The sequence below is a fragment of the Pecten maximus genome, chromosome 10 (genome assembly GCF_902652985.1).
Source record: "Pecten maximus chromosome 10, xPecMax1.1, whole genome shotgun sequence".
NCBI classification, from domain to species: Eukaryota; Metazoa; Mollusca; class Bivalvia; order Pectinida; family Pectinidae; genus Pecten; species Pecten maximus.
The window spans coordinates 7,910,275-7,934,464 of NC_047024.1; the positions used below are offsets into that span (position 1 = coordinate 7,910,275).

A 24,190-nucleotide genomic window follows, 5' to 3' on the forward strand; every position below is an offset into this window, starting at 1 on the left:
TGATAGGCAGATATAACTGTATGAACATCAAAGCAGTCTGCTTTCATTTGAACATCTTTCAGGAAAAAAACGTCTACAGCAGAACATATCACACAACATCAACATATCTTTCCTTGATTTATTCTTAACATTGCATTGTTTCATGCATGCCTGCATGATCCACAAAAATGTTACATTCAATTATGAACACATCGGTTTGGTCGCTTCCAACTGTTTATGAAATGACTTAATAAAGTCAATTTACTTTATTCCTCAAAACCAATTAACAATTGTCAATTTGACTAAACTTACTTCTTTCAGAACGAAACATTACTTATGATTATAGGTATCTACTATATAAAAAACATTACCATGTACATATCCACACTTCCCTATCTATAAGTGGTATCTAGTCAGAATCTATTGATAATGAAGTTTCATACCAAAAGAGTTTCCAACTAGAAGCATAAACATTCCATATTAAACTTAGTTTTTGATTCCTTTAAAAAAAAATTGTAATTCAAAGAGAAATACAATTTGTTGCCACTATCACCATAAAAATTGCACAAGGAGGCAAACTAACAAATAGCACGTTTAAGTTAAATCTGTGATATTTAAAGCCCCAATATACGGATCTTTTTGAGAAAAATTTTACCTTTACAATTATGCAAAAATTATACTGAAAAAATATTTAACCCGAGTGGCATCTATTAAAAATTAATACTTGGTTATCAGACACTAGCTCCCTCATCTGCTTTGAAGCCAATAAAAGCCCCTCATTGCACTTCTTTTTTTTCACATTTTAATAAAATAACAAGAGGCCCATGGGTCTTAATGGTCACCTGAGTTAGAAAATACAATATTCCCCGAGACTTTAAGACCCTTTCATCCCAGAATATTTGCAAATTTTTAATAAATTTTGACGCCTTTTAGCCATGCCACTTAGACCCCTGGGGGTCAGTCAGTGGCAATATGTGTAAAGTACCCCATAGCCATTTCATATTGATAATTTCAACCAAGTTTTCTGATGGCAATTGAAAAAATAATGCTAAAAAATATGTTTTCCCTATATAAACTATAGTAAACTTTGATGCATGGAGACCCTTGGAATTTTGATGTCACGTTTAGGTCTTGGATAAGCAATAATTTGCTGATCCGAGTCCTTTCCACCAGCCTGCTCTTCTGCCGATAATGCTCCCGGTGTACTTTCTTTGTATGACCTAGGTGATTGTACACCCATTCAAGCTGATGTTTCTCTAAGTTCATCTAGGAAGTTACAATTAATCAGTTTTCCCTATATAAACTATAGTAAACTTAACCCCCTCCCCAGGGGGAGACGCATGACCCTAGGGTAATGAAATTCACAATTTTGGTAAAGGACCTTAAGACCCTTCATCTATGAAGAGTATTTGATTCAAGCATATCTGGGAGTAAAGAGAAGATTTTTGAAATTTTTGCCAATTTGACTCTTTATAGCCCCGCCCCTCAGGCCCCTGTGGGGTGGGGACCATATATTTAACAATTTTGGTTGACCTTCAGCCATGGAAGCTTCCTGCCAAATTTCATTGAATTTGGTTCAGTAGTTTTTAAGAAGTTGAAAATGTAAATTGTTTAGACGGACGCCGGACAAAAAGCGATCGCAATAGGTCAACTAAGACTTCGTCTCAGGGGACCTAAAAAAATATTGCCTCCCTCATAATTTTTTGAAGTTGAATGTATGGAAAAACACCTCTTTACAAAATATCAAAACTGGATAATTCAAACTCAATGGTTATCACATTCCCTAACATGATACCTTTCAATAACAAACTCAAAAATAATGTTGCTATACATATATCATGTAAAACATGTAGAAATTTTGAATTGTAAGTAGATTTTTCAACATGAGGAAGTATATGGCAACGTTGACTCAGGTAAGATATATCTTCATATTATTCATAACATCAAGTCCTTTGAAATAGCAGCAATGTAAACAATATAATCCGTACCCATACCATACACACGATACCTTTCAATAACAAACTCAAAAATAATGTTGTTACTATACATATATCATGTAAAACATGTAGAAATTTTGAATTGTAAGTAGATTTTTCAACATGAGGAAGTAATATCTTCATATTATTCATAACATCAAGTCCTTAGAAATAGCAGCAATGCAAACAATATAACCCGTACCATACAGGAACCTGGTGACTTAGAGCTGGGGGTCATGACATTTATAATTTCGCATGATTCATGTTTGAAATCTTTTTGATTATTAAGTGGTTTGCTCGGAGGTGAAGCACACCATTGCCCTTTTTACTTTTCTTCTTCATTTTTTCAACAACAGCTTGCCTAGGAGTTGTTTTGGATTTGAGGAAATCGCCGAAAATCTCTTTCAACTCCTCCGTCTCTGCAGCTGTCCATCGCTGACGGCTGGGAGCTTTCTTTTTCTTTTCCACTTCCTCCAGTTCCTCATCTTCCTCATCTTTTTCCTCTGCAGACTCTTCATTGGCAGCCGCTTCTGCATACAGACACTCTTCAGGATCCATCAAGTTTTGCACAGGAACGGATCTAATAGAGATAAAATCCATACATTAGTTGATCATTTACACGAGATACACTCGATTATAATAATTATAATATAGAAAGGATAACATGACAGCAGATGTTTATCAGAAAATTTCATCATAGCATAATCCCACTTGCTTTTGAGCAGGCAAGCTAAATACTTACAGGTGATCTGATATGTGCTGAGTTTCATGAGTTTCTTCATCGGGCAGCACAATGTCTATTAAAGAAAAGAAAAAAGATCAATTACAAGACTAGATTAGTTATTACATGTATTATGTGACATGTAGTACCTCCAGTGTTTTTCTATTCTTTAGTATTTCAATGGAACAGAAAAGCGAAGTACAGGTGTAAAGTTTCATATCTATTTCTGAAGATATCTATTGCAAATTGGGCAGTCCAAAATGGTATACTGGTAAAGTTTAAACTAATTACTCGAAGAAAGCTGATACAAATCAACATGACTCATTACAAATCATTACCTCTTATGTCAAGGTCATCAAGTTTTTTCCCTTGGAATTTGGATGTCAGGTTTAGGTCTTGGACAAGCAATAATTTGCTGATCTGAGTCCTTTCCACCAGCCCGCTCATCTGCCGATAATGCTCTCGGTGTACTTTCTTGGTATGACCTAGGTGATTGTACACCCATTCAAGCTGATGTTTCTCTAAGTTCATCATCTAGGAAGTTAAAATTAATCAGAGAAAATATATGAAAAATCACTATTAGATCAACTGTCTCAAAAGCTACATTGCTTGAAAATAATTATTGGTTAAAACAAATTGTATGCTAACAGATTCTGTGAAATTCTTACAAACCTGTACACATTTTCTGTTCAAATTTAAGCATAGCATTTCTATTGCACTACCAGCTGGTTTGCGTCATGCTACAGTAGTATATCTATCCGTACCATTTCCGAATTAACTACTAGTTTTTAAAAGCAGAAAGCCTCTTACCTGAGTCAACGTTGCCATATACTTCCTCATGTTGACGGAAGTTATTTGGTGAGGAGCATGCAAATCCAGTTCTGCACAAACTGACTTTACCGATTCGTACGCCCTGGCATAGTAATTCACTGTTAAATAGATGAATATTTAAAGCACAATCAGTACAATTCAAATAAAAAGTGCAAAAAATGTACTTCATATACTGTAGGGTTCTCACCATGTGGATGAACATAAATAAACTTGAACTAATGTTCAAAGGAAGCAAGAGGCCTAATGGTCCTATATTGCTCAGATCAACACAAACACTTTCTCAGTACCCTGCGTTATGCAGAACCATGGATCAAGGGAAGGCTACATATATAAATCCCAATACATCCATTCCTCCTAGATAAAGCAACAAACTTCAACTGTCAAAATCCAAGATGACTGTCTGTGAGGTTAATTTTAGTTGGCCCCAAAATCAAACATGCACAAGAATGATGTATCCAGTACTTTTCAAAAATTGTGATAAACAATGCCTGCCAAAATTCAACGTGGCAGCTGTCACGCCCAACCAGAGACTGAGGGGAAGCTATTAAATATACATGAAATCTGAGAGTGATCCATTCAGTAATTCTCAAAAACTAGAAAATGTCTGTGACATGAATGCCCCCTTTCCCATGCATATTAGCTAGTAACATAATTGACAATTTCTATAAATAGTAACGGTAACCTTCACCTTCACCTTGAAACCGTAAAACACAACAATGTCTGAAATATACGCAAAGAATGAAGTTTCTATATATCTTATGAAGACCTTCACCTTGCTCTTGGAACCCTGAAACACAGCTATGTCCGAAGTATACTCATACTTGACCTATGTACGAAGTTTGAGCAAAATTTGTCAAAGAATGAAGTTTCTATATATAGGTTTACATTGAATCTGGGCACGATGGGACGGACATGGGCAACATTATATGCCCCCACCCCCCCCCAATTTTATGGCGGGGGCATAAATAATGTTATTAACACAAATTGCTTTTAGTTTTAAAGGAAAGGCAGTCCAGGATGAATGATATTACATGTATATTTTGACGTTTTAATTTTCCTTTAAGTAGCATTTAAATTATTACCGGAATTCGGAAAGAGATAGGGGTTCCCCTGCACTATCCCCGATTTGTGTCTGCCATCAGTGTCTGCCAGATAAGTTAAGACTCTTCCCACATCTGGGGGGATTATAACAGGTACTGGTCTTCCTCTCTAGAATGAACAATTCCGAAAAAGGACCATTAAAAATGATGACATCCAGTTTATCAAAACAATGTTATACAATGTTTGAATAGTGAGTACAAAATGTTATCACAATATGCTTCAGCATTTAGTTATATACCCTGATTAGTGTTATATGCCAGTACACATTGTCTTTTCACATCCACCATTTCACAGGACTCAATACAAGGTTTTCAAATTAATCAACTTAATTCATGTATTACTCTGATAATACTTATTAGTTTAGGTCTTTCATCAACAGTTTGATATAATATCCAATATCAACCTTGGTACATAAATGTCCGATTACAATTTTTGACCTCATACTTTACCTTTCCCCTCACACGAAGGAATTCCTGTGATTCAAGCAAATGCCTTTCTACAGGTGTAAGGTCAGACTCCAGCGACTCATCTATATCATCAGAGGACCTACTTCTTGAGGCATAACACTGCAGCCTGTGCAAATAAAATATGAAGTTTATTGGTTCATACTTATTTTGCAAGAAATTGATATATTATGCACTACTCATTCATTCTAATACTTAGAAAGATCAATGTGGAAAAGTGTTTAAGTAAAGAAAAAACTACACAAAATCAGAGATCTCAGAGATGCGATATATCAAGCAACTTTCAGAAACAAATGTTAGTAGATTATTCAACAACTATAGTTTGACCTCACACGTGGAAACATTACAGTATTAAAATTAAAAAATGATGAATTTGACATTATAGCAATTTTGAAAATCAGTCTGATTTTGATAAAATTGCTTACTATTTCAGCATGTTCACCAACTATCAATAATCTGTTTTATTAATTAACTACTTGCATATTGGTAATAATATGGGAAAAATGTCCTATTAATACCATAACAAAACTGGGCCAATATGATATTGGACCAGTTTATCCCAGTTTTGTTGAACTTATTAAATTTATTGTTGTTATTAAAATTGTTGAACTTATTCAAGTTATTAAAATATTATTGCTAAAATTATGCAAGTAGTTAATTAATATCTGTCATTTATCAGCCAATTCAACATTACTCCTGTTATTAGGCCTCGGTCTGTCATATTGGTACTCAGGGTCAATATGACAGACCTTGGCCTAATAACTTGGCTGATTAATAACCCTATAATACAATTTCAGTATTTTAAGTCTATTGGAAATGGATGTAGCAGCAGGTGCGATTATTACTTACTTGATTGTTTCTACCTCTCCTGACCTTCGCTTATTGTACAGCAATAGTCGTGCTTGACATAAGATAACCAACCTCCGGAAATTTCTAGGTGCAAGTTCGAGTTGGTTAAGCTCTTTCATCAGGAATTTAGTAATTTGTTCTATGTCCTTCAGTGAAGGAAGTTCATTCTTATATTCATATTTCCTTCGCGCCAACACCAATCGAGCAAACCTTGTAACTTTTTCCCCCCATTCCAAGTCCATCAGTGCTCTCAATGTCTTGCAACCTCTTGCTTCCTCATCATCTGCCGATCCATTTTTTACTATCATAGCCCACTTGCTATTGATAAGTCGATGCAGGTCATATTTTAACTTAATTGCATTGCTAGGGGCAAGCAAATCCTCCTCATCATCTGCATTTGGTATTGCACATTTGACAGCTGCCAAAACAAGATCATCAAAATGTTTGGGCTTCAGATAACACCATAACCCTTTGGGATCATCTGCTTTGGGGACTTGTTCTTCAAGGTCAACATCTTCATCTCCCTCGTTACCATCTTTTAGGTCTGTCTTTTCATCAGACTTCACATCTGGAAGGGCAAGGATGAGTCTGGCACAAAGCCTCATTCTTGTACTCGCGTAGTACTTTCTTTTTTCGGGGTTTCCTCTATTACGCCTTAACCAGCTTTCTCCAAGTGCCATTATAAGCTGATCATTCTGAGCAGTTTTGGATATTACATCCCTGGTCATAATTGGCAGGACTTCCTTACTCATGAGTGATGATGGTTCATTCTTAACATGACCAGCCAAAACCTGTGCTTGAAATACCAGGTCTTTCCTTTTTGTCTTAACAGAGGTTTTTCTGTGGATTTGGCAATGTTTATGATGAAGCTTTATATGATCCAGCATTACCCATTCCCTACAGTCAGGGCAGGGACCATATTCTGTGACATCAAATTTTCCTTTTGGACGTCTGGCAAGGATTATTTCCCCCTTTTTCATTTCGACTTTTTTCCTATTGTGGCGGTCATCTCCCAGCTTCCTCAACAATGTGAAATCTGGGTTGTCGCTGTTAAGAATGTTTTTTACTGTATCCTGGTTTCTGTGTGTCTTCAAGTGTTCATTAATATGAAGGACCACCTTCTCACAAAAGTAACAAGCATGGTAATTGTCATAAATCCGTACACCTTTACTCTGGCCTGGATTCAATCTTGGCTTTTTAACCTTGTATTTTCTTATGTAAAGTGTGTCAATATTGACATCACGAGTGATGTCTTCTTCATCCAAATCGGAGCTGAAGTCTTCATGCCTGCGCCTTCTCTTTTTAGATACTGTATCGCTGGTGTTGAATTTGCCATCTTCATCTTGATTAGAGCTAGATTTTTCATGTCTCCCCAGTTTAGAGTCTGTATCACTGGTGTTCAACTTGCCATCTTCATCTTGATTAGAGCTGGATTCTCTGTGTCTCCTCTTTTTAGAGTCTGTATCACTGGTGTTTAACTTGCCATCTTCATCCTGATAATAGCTGGATTCTCTGTGTCTCCTCTTTTTAGAGTCTGTATCACTGGTGTTTAACTTGCCATCTTCATCCTGATTAGAGCTGGATTTTCCATGTCTCCCCAGTTTAGAGTCTGTATCACTGGTGTTCAACTTGCCATCTTCATCTTGATTAGAGCTGGATTCTCCACGACTCCCCAGTTTTGATTCTGTATCGCTTGTGTTGCCATCTTCATCTGTATCACTGGTGATTCCATCTTTACTCTGATTGGGACTGGAGACACCACATCCTCTCTCCGTAGACTCCCTATGGTCCATCTATAAAAACAACAACTAAATGAAATACACAAGTAGTTTTTTGGAAGGAAATATATATGTATATAGAGTTCTAGATTATTGCAGTTATCAATAAGTTATAGTTCAAATAGAATTGAATCTTAAGAGACAGGTAAATCTATCGTCTTCCTTTCTAATGATTGTTAACTCTTGCATTGAGGAAAAGATACAATTTTTCAATCATACAGATTGATAAGAATTTACATCAGCCAGACTTCATAGAATTATCAAGGAATCAATAAAACTTGCTCAAAATACCAAAATGGAGATAATGTTTCCTTGGTTGAATGCCTGGATATCTTGAACTTACATGTATATATTCATCAATTGGATGAACAACATAGCATGTCAGAGAATCAATGATCCAGTCTCTGGAAACAGCAGGAAGACCATAATCCATGTAGATCCCTGAAAGATAGTTGAAAGAATGAAAAATAAGCATTCAAAGTTGTGATGAACAAATTTAATATTGTTTTTACAGTTTAATCTCTAAAAAGTAAATACGTGTACATTTCAAAAAGTTTCAAATAAATAATTTTGTAATCTTTATTTCTTATAATACAATTTCTAAATAACTAGAGTAAACTTTACCTCCTCCGAAATTTTTTCGTTTTTTTTTTTTCATCGAGTGTAGTAACAGGATTTAATCCAAGAATCAGCAATATGACATGCCTTACTTTTGCATGTCACATTGTGCAGTATTAAAATGTACAAGCATAACATGAAGCTTAAATGAAATTGATATACAATTCCTACTTATAAAACTGCCAGCTTAAACAGATAAAATTGATTCAATACTCTATAAAAGCCAACCATTTTCTGCGATATATATATATTGGGAGTTATGTTTTCTTGACGGATAGTCCGAGACAGCTGAAGATATTACATTGATTGAAATTCTGTAGTATCTGAAAATAGTCAAATGGCAACGATATTAGAAAAAAATAATAATTCCTTACGTTTCACTTCGTCTCTTTCATCGGGAGATAACACATCAATATCTTCACCCTCGTGGTTATAGCATGTCACAATAACAGAATCCTGACAAACTTCTGATGCACCAATGACTGTACCTCCACAAGCTATGATAAATTTCTTAAGATCATCTGAAATATCAATGTAAAGCAACTCAAGACCATTCTATTGAAAGAAGCTTATACCATGGCAACTACAGCATCTAAAATCGGCCCATGAATTAGGTCAAACACCTTTGCATGGGACAATTCAATCCTAACAACCGCCGATCACTTATCAAGTTAAAGTTAAATAACCCAGTAAAACCTAACGGGAAAATTTAAATAGGCTTCTGAAATCTCTTCATTAGCATTTAAGCTGAAAATGTCAAATGCTATATAACAAAGGATGACTTCAAAATGCATACACAGCGACTTCAGATCAGGTTTGGGTTTGAATTGTTAAGGACGGCCTTCCATGTGTGCGATGTGAGTGAATGTGTAGCATGCATATGTGTACTTGGGAGACTGCAGTGTTTTCGTGTAATGCCTTCTTGTGATAGTGTGCACTGATGGCCACTTTAAAACGCTACCTAACTAGAAGAATAATGCTGAAGGCACCCAGCACCATACCACACCTGGTCACATTAAACCTACAACGGGCTAACCAGTATAGTCGTCACACAACTTATATGCTGAACGCTAATCAAGGATTAGCGACTACCATTTTTTAAGACTTTGGTATGTCACGGCCTGGGGACAGGGTCCATAGCCTTCCTAACAGGGGCGAGCGCTCAACTCAAAAGGCCGAGAGTGAGGTTGTGTCAAGGGAGACATTAGGAAAGAGAAAGAGTTAGGAAGAAGAGAAAAGATAAGAATCCCAAGTTTAGTCGCCTCTTACGATCATGCATTGGGGCAGCATGTACAATGCTTAATCTATACCTGTAGGGCATAATTTAAGATGTCAATTGTGCACTTTTCAAATCACTATGATATGAACGCCAAGTCTTTTTATGTATTCATTGTTTATTTTTGCTTACCTTTTGTTAGATCTTCAGCTTGTCCAATGAGGTGAATGTTGAAACCTTTCAGTAGAAGTAAACTGGGCTGTGTCCGTGATAAGTAGGGACCTTGATGCATTTCCATGGAAGCAGTATCACCAATAATCTCATAGTTTTCCTACAATATAAACTAGAACTGTAACCCGATGGCTGACTAATACCCCCCCCCCCCCCCCCCCCCCTCATGTTGTTCGCAAAATTCAGTTTTGTAGTACTAAAGCTTTGTTTAGAATTTTGATTCCAGTATACCCCCCCGCCCCCCAACTTCGTTGCGGGGGTTATAAAGAACAGTTAAGTAATACTGTAAACAGTTCAATAATTTCCCATCCCTTTATAGAGGCAACTATGGTTAAATTGTTAGTTTTAGTAATTTTGAATATATTAACAATCTTCTTACACCAGATTGTTTTATCGCCTATTCCAGAACCACTGCAAAACATGTTCATATAATCATCCATAGATTATCATTTTAGTGACTGGACATTTACAGTAGCAATAGAGAAATGTGTAATATTAATCGTCTGTCTTACTTCTGATAGAGGAGCTCCTGTATTTCCTGCATCTCGTATCCACTGGAGGTTTACAATAAACACATGCTGTGTAATTCCCTGCAAAAATTTCAGGCTTCTGTCACACATTCTGCTTTCTTCAGGTTCTACAATTGACAAATTTTATCACATTAAAATATGCATGGTTATTCTAGGTAAATAGTTTTGTAGATTACAAATTAATTGAATATTTCTTGTATGTACCCTGCAATATCTAACTAAGTCAGTCTTTGATGGAAATGCATTTCTTTCCAGCCATGTTCCAAATCATCACACACTTAATTTGACAAGAGGCTGAGAAGTCTGTGGACCTCAATGAATACCAGAGATAGCAAAGAAACAGATGACCTAAAATATCACTAGAATTTTCTGTTTGTTTTGAGGTTTCTAAATTTGAAACTAACATTCAATAAAATGAAACGCAATATGTCATTTGTCCATTTCTTACCTGTTCTCATAATAAGATGCGTTATTTTTGGATGATAGGAATCAAAAAATACCCAACCAAACTTTCTGCATACAATTTGGACTTCATCCTAGTTATGATAAAAAAATGATTATTAGTTAGTTATTAATATATCACACAGAACAGATATTTCAAATTTAAATAAATGTAATACAATGTTACCATATACCATATGAACTCTTTCACATTTACCACTTAAAACCCTACCAAACCAAAACTCAATTTTACAACCTCCACACATAATGAAAACAAAGAGTCGATTAGTATGTCAGTTTTTTTTTTTTTGCTTTATGTTTGCTGTACCGGTAATCTGCACTTGATATTCATAACAATGATATATACCTTTTGTGACTTGTTAAGTCCAGAGGTCAAAACAGAATACTGGTATACAGTGGCAGATGATTGAGGCTGGTCCTCTGTGGAAGGTCGAGGCCGGTCTTCTGTGTAAGGCTGAGACTGGTCCTCTGTGGAAGGTCGAGACTGGTCCTCTGTGGAAGGTCGAGACTGGTCCTCTGTGGAAGGTCGAGACTGGTCCTCTATGGAAGGTCGAGACTGGTCTTCTGTGGAAGGTTGAGACTGATCCTCTATGGAAGGTCGAGACTGGTCTTCTATGGAAGGTCGAGACTGGTCCTCTGTGGAAGGTCGAGATTGGTCCTCTGTGGAAGGTCGAGACTGGTCCTCTGTGGAAGGTCGAGGCTGGTCTTCTGTGTAAGGTTGAGACTGGTCTTCTATGGAAGGTCGAGATTGGTCCTCTGTGGAAGGTCGAGACTGGTCTTCTGTGGAAGGTCGAGGCTGGTCTTCTGTGTAAGGTTGAGACTGGTCCTCTGTGTAAGGTTGAGACTGGTCCTCTGTGGAAGGTGGAGACTGGTCCTCTATGGAAGGTGGAGGCTGGTCCTCTGTGGAAGGTTGAGGCTGGTCCTCTGTGGAAGGTCGAGACTGGTCTTCTGTGGAAGGTCGAGATTGGTCCTCCGTGGAAGGTCGAGGCTGGTCTTCTGTGGAAGGTCGAGGCCGGTCCTCTGTGGAAGGTCGAGGCCGGTCTTCTGTGTAAGGCTGAGACTGGTCCTCTGTGGAAGGTCGAGACTGGTCCTCTGTGGAAGGTCGAGACTGGTCCTCTATGGAAGGTCGAGACTGGTCTTCTGTGGAAGGTTGAGACTGATCCTCTATGGAAGGTCGAGACTGGTCTTCTATGGAAGGTCGAGACTGGTCCTCTGTGGAAGGTCGAGATTGGTCCTCTGTGGAAGGTCGAGACTGGTCCTCTGTGGAAGGTCGAGGCTGGTCTTCTGTGTAAGGTTGAGACTGGTCTTCTATGGAAGGTCGAGATTGGTCCTCTGTGGAAGGTCGAGACTGGTCTTCTGTGGAAGGTCGAGGCTGGTCTTCTGTGGAAGGTTGAGACTGGTCCTCTGTGTAAGGTTGAGACTGGTCCTCTGTGGAAGGTGGAGACTGGTCCTCTATGGAAGGTGGAGGCTGGTCCTCTGTGGAAGGTTGAGGCTGGTCCTCTGTGGAAGGTCGAGACTGGTCTTCTGTGGAAGGTCGAGATTGGTCCTCCGTGGAAGGTCGAGGCTGGTCTTCTGTGGAAGGTTGAGACTGGTCCTCTGTGGAAGGTCGAGACTGGTCCTCTGTGGAAGGTCGAGACTGGTCCTCTGTGGAAGGTTGAGGCTGGTCCTCTGTGGAAGGTCGAGACTGGTCTTCTGTGGAAGGTCGAGACTGGTCTTCTGTGGAAGGTTGAGGCTGGTCTTCTGTGGAAAGTCGAGACTGGTCTTCTGTGGAAGGTTGAGACTGGTCCTCTATGGAAGGTTGAGACTGGTCCTCTGTGGAAGGTGGAGACTGGTCCTCTATGGAAGGTTGAGGCTGGTCCTCTGTGGAAGGTGGAGGCTGGTCCTCTGTGGAAGGTTTAGGCTGGTCCTCTGTGGAAGGTCGAGGCTGGTCCTCTGTGGTAGAAGGGCGAGAGCGACCTTCTGTGGATGTTAAAAAAATACAGTATTTATCTTGCAAGGAAGACGGCAGCTCTTAGTTAAAGTGGTATGCACTTTCAAAAAAATGTTTTTTGCATTTTGGCAGTTTAGTTAAAAAAACACATTTTCTTAAAGTCACATAACAAATTACCTTTGAAGCAGGACAGGTCTTCTTCAAAAAGGGACTTCAGAATACTTCTCCTCTCTAGATACTCTGAAAATAAGATATCTCAATATATAAAGAGTTGATTGATTAGTATACATACGTATATGAAAACAAAATCAGTTAAAATGAGATTTTCAAACTTTATTGCAGCAAGCAGTACAAGAACAAAATGATGTATTAATACCTTTCAACAGCTTACACCTCAAATTAATGCAAAATTATTTTAAGTCCAAAAATATCAATAACATCTGAATTTTCAAAAATTATAATATCATCTATTTTGACTCTGGCAGGGGATAGTTTATCTGTATTGCCAAATATCAGCACATTTGTACAAATCTGATGTTTAAAATTTAACATTAGAAAAATCAATGCCGACTCCGGGGTGACAACATAAGCTCTCCCTCTTCTTCGAAGAGACAAAAGTGTTTGTTTGCAGTTTCCCTACCAAATTACTTAACGTGGCACCTACTCAGCCTTGTTTTTAACTTTTAATATGTTTTTATATTTTACTGAAAATTTGCTTAAATCAACTGTTTTTAATACAGAAATATGATATTTTGAAAAATAAAAGAATAAATGCCTGCCACCTATATACCTACTGAAAAAAATTGAGTCGGGGAAACTGCAAACAATAATGGCCCAAAAACAAATGTACATGTATACGGTTACATTAGTCACCGGTCAGTCCGAATCAGCATTTAGTACGAATACACATTTTTATCAATAAAAACAATAATTTTCTATCTAGTTCTACATCTAATTATTCATGTTTAACAATGATACAAAACAGTTCAGTTATAATTTTTTTGAGTATGATAATGCGGGAATTGTTCGTTTACTTCTCTGATAATTTCACCTATACGCTCCAGTACAGAGCATGAAAGCGTCAATTTTGTTATCGCATAAAAACATATATGCCAATTTAAAAAATTACTTGTGTATTCTCGGAGTGTTCAGTGCTTAATATATAATTACATAATTTTTTTATGTATACAATAGTAACATATTATCGATTCAAAACCACCTGTTAATTATTACGTATACACTTGAATTGATTATTACTTATACCTGTACATGTGCCAAACGGAGATATGACCAGTTAAGGTCCATCAAATTTTGGAGATACCTACGAATATGATTTATTGATTAATATGGGTATGTTTATATATAACTTAATTTTCCCCATTCCCACAATGATGGACTTTTTTCAGATTATATCGTATAACTTAAAAAATGTCAACATAAAAAGTGATGATGTCATATACCAGAAGTTGTGTGCATGACGTCGCATTGTTTGGCTGAAGTTACTGATTAAGAAATTATTGTGCATTGTTGTTTTGTGTGCAAAGTGAGTGAAGTATTAACTTTGACGGTCCCCGGAAGTTCGCGAGATTAGTAGTTACTGTGCATGTCAGTTGACCTGGGGTCAGTTGCTATGAAAGGCAACGCCATTTTGTTCCTCGCTTCGAGAGCTACTGAAGCAAACGTGATGGAAACATTTTCTGAGGACTGTAAAAGCGGGGTTTGGGGCGGTAGCCCCAAGTAAAACATAAAATCACCATAACAGTTATTCAGATAAGATTTATTGGGGGAGAAGCAAACACCTTTTTTGTAAACCGAAGCTGAAGCAGACGATAGCAGACATATCAATGAACACATGCAGATGAAGAACAGAATTCAATGTTTTTAGAGATTTTATGCGGGGTTTTGGGGCGGCAGCCCCAAAGAAATACCATTCGAATTAATCACCTACTGTAAGAATTAAATCCCGTATAATACACTTTGAACTGCTTCATCATTACAATCGAAATGACACACAAAACAAAGCACATGGCATGCCTTATGTTTTCATGGGCCGAGACTCAAAGTCTAAACATGACGTCTGCGCATGTGTCGCACGTGCTAACTTGTCAACGGATGGGAATTTCCAGAATCAGAACCCTACAACTTTCACGGTAGCTACTGGATTTCTTAGTTAAAAACTTACATTAAAACCTTAAGTTTTGGTTATCGCACGTAGATAACGAATTTCACCTTTAAAATGGTCTACAAGCCCTAATTTAGATTTTAGAGAATTCGCGGAATTCTATAAGGAACCGCCTTTGGCGGTGATAATGTTTAGCGCCATTTTTCTGGGGACCGGCAAAGTTAATGTGTTCCCAAAGTGATCTTTATTTTAATCAGACAGGACTAAACATCCATTACCTATGCATTAGAAAACTTTGTCAGTCTTTTAGAAATAAATTATAAGCCTAAATAAGGAATAACCAAGATTATTTTTGGGGTTATACGGTATATACCAAAACAATTGTGCATAAACCGCTTTGCGGATTTATGCAAAGTGCACAGTTTTTTCGGTATATACTGTATAACCCCAAAAATAATCTTGGTTATTCCTTAAATAATTAGGGCCCAGTTAAAACACTTTTCACAGTAGTATACATATATACTATCTACAGGGTAAACCGTTCCAATTATTGTCAAGTAACGGCATGCAGGTGTCAGACAAAGAATTAGGTCTCAATTCACACTTCACATTCTGACACAGTACGCAACACTTCCGGCATGCGCAATACACAAATAGACGTGTGCTGTTTTGGGGCTTACCAAATGGCTCCATTTTCCTGATTTTGATTTCGAGTGTAAATATTTTCCTAATCAAAGCATACCACTTTCACAATTTTAAAATGTGCAAGTAAATATAGTTTCATCATATTAGACATATATGTTTATTCCAAATAGATGTGGATGTCCTGATGTCGGCAGTTTAGCGTCTTTGACAGTTCATATCGATTTTTTATGTTATTGGTTTATTTTGTTCAGGCTGACCGGTGACTTACCGTATGTATAATCCAGGAAATAGAACAGAATGAACAACTGAACATCATAAATAAACACCCTGTGCTCACAGGGGCTTGGCACGATTTTCCAAATGATAGTCTATATATATATGTATATAGTATCAAGGGTAGTAACTACAAAGAGGGGGAAGACGAACGTATTTAAAAAAAAAATAATTTGTCGTATTCTGCGGGTCAAAAATCTTAGTGACACATACATTACTTTAAAGAGAAATGTTTTATCTTTCCAATGAGTGTTCGATGAACAAAATTGGCCAAGTATTATCCAAGTTATGACCTGACGAATTCGGAAATAGATGCTGAAATGGCTAGGTCGGAATCTCCCTGTCCGGTTGAATAGTCGCCTCGCCTCTAATGGGTACCTCAATAACCATTCAGAAATCGAAAAAATCGACGCTTGCAGCGGTATACAGTAACCATAACTATGTCAATATAGGATGTCGGTTGGTTATGTTATCCGTCATGTGCCGTAGCCAATTCCATATTACATCACCGAGCTTACCGTCTTCAAAAAGAACCGCCATCTTTCCCTAACCTTTCGTGACTTTGTTTATGTTGTTACAGTGGTCGTACAGCCAAGAAGCGTTCCGAATGAAGGGAAAGATGGCGGTTCTTTTTTCTTAATACGTTCGTCTTCCCCCTCTTTGTAGTTACTACCCTTGATACTATATACATATATATATAGACTATCATTTGGAAAATCGTGCCAAGCCCCTGTGCCTGTGCTCACTCTAGCCATTAGCATTTTCGTTATTAATGAAATGAAATCCTTAATTTCCTAAACCATTCTTATCAAATACTGACTACCAACAAACCTATAAATTTATAATAAGAATTGATCAAATTCAATTTAAAATATGTCTACACTTGAATTTAGCGAATATTAAACGAGTAAAAGTTGCTAAAGGACATCCTTATTTGCTAAAAGAGAAAAGTGGCCTTTAGCAGATTTTGCTAGACAATTTTTCAGGCTAGAGTGAGCACAGTCACGATAAACAATTATAAAATCAGTGACAATAATATACTTAGGCCTATGTGTTCCCAATCATTGTGATCATCCTGCTCCAAATCAGTTAGTTTAACTGTATATCTACAGTATCAAATCAATATTATAAATCATCAATATAATTAGCTTCGATTCATCAATGTGAGGATAAAATGCTAGCAAAATCTTTAAATTTCCCATCAAAGGATATATACATCTTAGAAGGTTTAATTTACTGAGTTTTCTAAAAGAAATTAATTTCCTTTAATAAATACTTACTCTGCATCATCAGATTTGGAGTAAACAAGTACTTCATTATCTTTATAATCCAGCAATTCTACTGGCCACCTGATTTTTGCTGATACACCTTTGAGCTTTACCCAACCATACTGTTTCGCCATGTTCGGCGCCCTCTGCAATGAAAGTACTGAAATTATAATTTAGCTACAGTGTAAGCAATAGCTAACTAATATAATACCCTCTGCTACCTATCATTTGCAAAATATACACAGTACTTGTATAATGAATTTGGTTCATAAGGTTATAGGAGCAGTCTGGAAAAACCATACGTGTACTATCTATATGTAGGTCTTCATTTGGTTACCAATCAGGTAGCGACAACCTCCATAATTGTCAAATCATTGGCTTTGATAAGTCAGACAATTCACAAAGTTGGAATAAAATTGTTCTCAGGACTCTTGAGCTATGGAGCTAGGGCCATAACACAAAAACATGGTTATAGACATTATTAGTGGCCAGGTTACCATGGCAACCAAAAACCAGAATGCACATCTACACATGGTTCCCAACATTCCTGTGTAGTTTCACTGAAATTGGTTCACAAGTTTAGGAGGAGTTTTCCAGACAAGATATGCGGACGACAGAGAGACAGTGATTCCAGTATACCATCCCAAATTTGTTGCAGGGTTGGGGTGGTATTACAACAAATTATATTTCATACCATGAAAACATGCATGGACAGCTTATATCTGAAAATATATGACATTCAGAAAGAGAATCGAATGAACCATCAAATTCATTATCCAAACATGAGGTGTCAATAATCATGATATTTGTATTCACTAAATAAACAATTTCATATTTTTCAAATTTTTTTTTAAAACTCATATATTTTATCATATATTTTGAAATTTCATATAAAATGTACCATATAAAAAAACCTAACAGAAATTACATGCAAAAAACGGCTTTATCAGGGGGTTTTGGGAAACAGACCTCGAGGTCAAATTGGGAAATTTGGACAAATACTCTTGTAATAACTACATAAATCATATCTTGTCTGTATTTAGAGAATATGGTGGTTATGATAGTTGACTATACTTTAGATATGAATATTACCTGGAATAACAAGGTTTTCAAGTATGAGAGTCAGGAAAATTAAACCACACAATTGTTTTGGATATTTCGATAGGGAATTTTCAAGTAGGAAAAATCTCACATTTTTGTCATTGGGAATATTAATGGGTCCGTTAAACGGACCTAAACAGATGAGTGATAAACTCCTGAAAAATAATGTGACTAATATATGTCCATAATTATGTGGTACTATTGATTTATATTCATGTGTTTTCATAGAAATCCGACTTCTAGTCTACAATCAATCAGAAAAATCTTTCCAAAATGTACCGCCAAAAATAATGTGACCCAAAACATTTGTATGTCCATAATTATGTGACACTAAAAAATAAGTTAATTAGATCATTCATATTAATTGTATTGGGAATCTGGACTGTCATATCCCAAAATGTATCCGATCAGAAAATCTCACAGAAATCACCGCCAAAAATAATGTGACCTAATTATGTCCATAATTATGTGGCACTATTGATTACTCATCTGTTTTCAAAGAAATCTTGACTTCCAAAGTTTCGTGATCCGACAATCAGAAAAATCTGAACAAAATTACTGCCAAAAATAATGTGACCTAATTATGTCCATAATCATGTGGCAATATTGATTACTCATCTGTTTTGAAATAAATCTTGACTTCCAAAGTTTCTTGAACAATCACAAAAATCTGAACAAAATTACTGCCAAAAATAATGTGACCCAATATGTCCATAATTATGTGGCACTCTCGATTTATAATTATATTTATTCATCTCTTTTGATAGAAATCTTGACTTCCATGAGGCCAAATAAAATAATATGTGTGTTTCCGGTTCCCCGACCTACATGGAAAAATGTGCCCGACCTGAAACACTTTTTCGCTATTTTCCGGAATTCGTCCGATTTCTTTAATAGTTAAAAGATGCATCACACTCAAATGTATACTGTATAGGCTTAATCTGTTTTACATACAGTATGCCTAATAAACTGAGCATCGTAGATCTTCCTTATTTTATTACGATTTGCCAGTCTTCTTCGTGCCATTTGTAAACACATTTCATCGTACCTGATAAGTACATTTTACAAACTCGGAAGATTTGAAACTCACGGAAATAAAATAGTGCTAAAAAGCTATCGACTCTTTCTTTTGCTGATTAAAGATAATGTTCTGACAATGTCTACTTATCATAAAAAGTGAATGGCAATTAAAATAAAATAAAATTGTTGCAATGTTGATGGCCACCATGAGATACTGGCTTCACTTCGCTTCGTTTCAATATATTCCGAAAGATGTACAAATAATCAAAATGATTTACGCTACTTACTCGGAAATCCCGCTGATTATTACTACACCTTTGTACATGATTACGTTTGCATGTTCAGGTTAGCAACACAGTAATCAAGACATCAAATACCTCCATCTCGCATCTAAAAACAAGCAACTCGGCACACGTTTATTGGGGTTTTAGCATGAATATAAACACTTACAAATAACAGACAATTTCTACTCATCCGATGGACTAGTTGACGATCAAAAGCACTCGTCCGTCGGCAAAATCTACTCGTCAGGACGAGTGCTTTTCCTGGGCCCCCCAAAGCAAAGTTATCAATATTTTCATGTGTATCTTTTGTTAAATTATTGAAGAACAACAATGACAATTTTCTATTTTTAGTATTATAATTCATAAATAATAAGGACAGTTTGAAGACAGACATGTCTAGCATATTATAAAGCTTCAAGCAGGTCAAGTAAGTCATCACTACGACAATCTAGATCTGTTTGGCTCAAAAGTGATCTTGGCTGTCGATGAGCAGTAAAAAACATACGAATAAACCAATTTTAAAAGTAATTATATATTAATTATACATTTATCACATGATTGGCATCGATATCCCTGTTGTAGATTCTACTGTTTCGAAAAGGCGATATAAAAATGTTTTGATAAAATAAAATGTTTTTCCTACCTACCTACCTGGATTCAAATTGCGAGGGAATAGGAAACACACATATTATTTAATTTGGCCTGATCAAACGGTAAAATCTTTCCAAAATTTACCGCCAAAAATAATGTGACCCAAAACATTTGTATGTCCATAATTATGTGACAATAAAAAATAAGTCAATTAGATCATTCATATTAATTGTATTGGGAATCTGGACTTTCATACCCCAAAATGTATCATATCAGAAAATCTCACAGAAATCACCGCCAAAAATAATGTGACCTAATTATGTGGCAATATTGATTACTCATCTGTTTTGAAAGAAATCTTGACTTCCAAAGTTTCGTGAACAATCAGAAAAATCTGAACAAAATTAATGCCAAAAATAATGTGACCCAATATGTCCATAATTATGTGGCACTATCGATTACTCATGTGTTTTGAAAGAAATCTTGACTTCCAAAGTTCCGTGATCAATCAGAAAAATCTGAACAAAATTACTGCCAAAAAATAAAAATTTGACCTAATATGTCCATAATTATGTGGCATTATGGATTTATAAATTATATCTATATATTCATCTCTTCTGATAGAAAACCTCGACTTCCACGATCAATCAGTAAAATCTTACCAAATTTATTGCCAAAAATAATGTGACCCAATATGTCCATAATTATGTGACACTAAGGCCATACCAATTTGATATCTTGTTCTTCGGAAAATGGGATTTCAAAATTGGAGCGAGCGAGCAAATTTTTTTTTACTTTAAAAAAAATTCTGAATCCCTTTAAAATCGGAGCGAGCGAGTATTTTTCAGAAAGGAATTATTCGAAATATACCATTTAAACTGTAATAATTAAACATTTTTAGACACTAACTTTGATTTAATGTTTCGGAAAGATTAGCAAGATATCTATAAGAACCCAATTAGGACTAGATTCTCTATGATGAAAAAAATATATTAATGTATATATATATGGTCAAACACTATCATTACAAGCAAAACAGCAGGAAGCCATGTATCAATCCGTACATGGGAATGCTTTTTATCAGTTAACACCCCAATGTCCATGTACATTATGACTATCAAAGAATTAAAATATGGCATAGATGTTTGTACATGTAGTGTGAAGATTTTATTGGTGAAATTTCAAAACAAAATCAAGAATCAAGAACAATTGTTTTACCGTAACAACCTTATCGGACAGTTTTGGAGAGAACAAATTTTCAGAAGTTACGTCCGTCGTCTAGAACTGTCTACAATAACATACAGGTACGATATCACAGCTAAATTTCAGATAGTCTGTCGACAGTGTCGTCGTCATTATATTTGTTATAAATGCACAGTAACTGAAGCAAGCACGTGCTCTAATATTCAAATCTTAAATATTCCAAATGAAGCATTGAAATTCGAATACTTCAAGAAAAAAAAATTGCTAGCCTAGAAATAAAATCGCGGAAACTAAACATCGAAAATGGCAAGGTGACTTATCTTATAGACCTTCGTTTTGTGTTTCGGTACGCTATTGTACTGTTACCAACTGATGTTACATTTCGCTACTTGTTAGCTATTATCAATATTTAATGTTTTGTTATGCATTTTAACGAGTTGTCTCGGTCGTGGAAATACACGACAAGCATCGATATCATTGCAGTTCAAGTCGCGAGTATTTTGTCAGTGCCGCAAACGCTTGAAAGCATCAAACTTCTGTTTCAAACGCTTCCGTGATCCGGAAAAGAAGTGTTTTCTAAATTTCGAACCCGGGAAAATTAAGTCCGGATTCGTCAATTTTCCTTCAAAACGAAATTGGAGCGGTAAATCCGACGAACAGTAAATTAAATTGGTATGGCCTAAGATCATGTTGACAGATAATTAGTTTGATAACAGTTACAATAGATGTTAATGTGTGTCAGAATATATTGAAATTTCCTTGTTTTGTTGGAGTTTGGACATCAATAATTTTGCTGAACAAGCAGACATTGATGCCAATCGTAGCTCAGGCGAGGAATGTCTATCAGAAAATATCTGAACCTCGTCATGAGCTAGATTACATGGCAAGAAACTTATGACAGGACATGTACAGGCACCATGTGTTCTCGAACTTTCCAAGCCAGATTTACACGGCACAGAGTGCCACGTACAGACTGTCAAATTTTCCAGGTCAGTTCGAATAGGCATGTAGTTCGAATTCGAACACATGATTTTCTCTATAAAATCAATAATATTCCGATCTAGTGATAATCAATTAAAATATTTCAAACATTAAAATTTGAAAAGGCCAACGTAAAGTAGGAAAATTGTTTTGAAATTCACATGACAGTATTTGTTAATTAACGTTATAACTTGCATTGAACTGCGAAAAATGGGAAAAGATTTTAGAAAAATGCAGCAGAAATTCTCTAGTCTAGGGACCGATATTTGGCCCGAAAAAAACAGTCACAGATTTGTTACCACTCATACTGACCTTCAAACCAGACGATATCATTTCTCAAATATTGATAACCTTGTATTTGAATCCAAGATTCGTACAGTAAGTCGAAAATCCAAGGATGGCATTTACATCAAAGAAATACACGCATTTTTTTATATAGTTTTCTTCGAAATCAAGTCTTTTGAAATAGCAGTAGTTTACTGCAGATACCAACTCTGATAGTTTTTCAAACTCACAATATCCGATACAACGTCGTGTCGATATGTTCAGGTCCGCCATGTTGAACCCAATAACAAGAAATAATGTTCAGTACATCATCAGATAAATTAATGTCAAATGAAAAAATGCTAACCTGCTTTTCCTGTCAAATCTATTTGAATAATGAATTTAGTTATATGTTTTGTCTGGCGAATCGCACAGGCGATAATCCAAGTGAAACACAAAATTGACAACATGCGTTTCCTTCTTCAGGCAAGAAAAAAACAATTACGCCGAATCCATGGACGTGAAGTTCCAAAACATCTAGGTTTGATTCAGAACAGAATGCACACGCCTGTGAATACTCAAAATCTGATTCAAAAAGCACAAATGTGCAAGGAATGTCATTTTCAAAGTTCGTCATGTTTCTGACTGTCTGATGAAATCGCTAACTTGGACCGCTAGTTATAAAACCTAATCGGCATCAACATCGCAAAGGTGCTTTTATTAATCACACAATTTTTGGTTTTCTTCGTCACATAGTTCAGAATCTCTTATGCCTAACTACTAAACAATACCCCAAACTTACCTTCGTTCTTCTTCCGATCACACCACGAGGCCAGCATCACATGTGATCTGGTTTCGTCAAAAAGACGCTTGACACGTGAAAGTCTCATCCGGAACTCCTCGAGGAATCTACATTATTTCAGCGATAATACCCGATGAGTTCAGGATGGTGAAAGTTAAGCAAGCGGCAGATTGATATAGACTACCTCGGAGAGCAACGGAGCAAGGGAGGTAACACCTATAACATACAATACGGACATCCATAATACGGATGATGCTTGTCCCTAAAAATTATGTGACCTCTCTCTTGGATATTTTTAAGTCACATAACTACCTATTTTACACAGTTTTAAATGATAATCCTATGTGACGGTCACATAATTCTGAAAGGTCACATAACTATGATGTGGCCACAATATCAGTCACATAACTACCATTTCGTGAGAACGGACGGACGGAGGGACGGACGGACGGACGGACGACGGACCACGGACGCAGGGCGATTTGAATAGCCCACCATCTGATGATGGTGGGCTAAAAAAGTACCTAATCATCAATAATATTGTACAAACATTTATTATATTTTCTGTTTTCACGTTCAATACCACTGTATATTTGTCAGTTCCAATTTTCAATCGGTGAGCATGTATTCTTAGTCGTGTTACTGTACATATTTCTCCGTAAAGGCTCATTTTTTTAATTATAGACAGGTGATTCTCAACGTAACTAGATTTGATCATATATGTATATTATGTTTAAACTAGTGATAACATTTTTCTCGTTACTTTGTGTCACCGGGGGGGGGGGGGGGGGCGTACCAATTTACAGGGGGTACGGGGGTACTCCCCCAAGAAAAAAATTAGCAGATAAATGCAAAATCCTGCATTCTAGTGTATTTCACGATATATTCATACAATCCCCCCCCCCCCCCCCCCCCCACACACACACACACACACACCCACACACACACAC

At 36.5% G+C, this 24,190-nt stretch overlaps 2 protein-coding genes across 2 annotated transcripts in view; both read right to left on the reverse strand.

Annotated features, from left to right (window-relative positions):
* Positions 1-24,190, reverse strand: part of LOC117335805 (meiosis 1 arrest protein-like) — a 79,551-nt gene that overhangs the window by 53,462 nt on the left and 1,899 nt on the right. The gene's annotated exons all lie outside the window — the stretch shown is intronic.
* Positions 1,560-23,501, reverse strand: LOC117335804. The gene is made up of 16 exons (XM_033895998.1): positions 23,241-23,501; positions 17,007-17,140; positions 12,864-12,926; positions 11,103-12,715; positions 10,743-10,830; positions 10,277-10,401; positions 9,726-9,864; positions 8,692-8,838; positions 8,043-8,140; positions 5,922-7,714; positions 5,058-5,181; positions 4,590-4,716; positions 3,487-3,605; positions 3,015-3,210; positions 2,698-2,752; positions 1,560-2,535 (listed from the first exon to the last, which is right to left on the reverse strand). Exons 2-16 carry the CDS (start codon positions 17,041-17,043, stop codon positions 2,199-2,201), a joined length of 5,061 nt encoding a protein of 1,686 aa, XP_033751889.1. The 5' UTR covers positions 17,044-17,140; positions 23,241-23,501; the 3' UTR covers positions 1,560-2,198.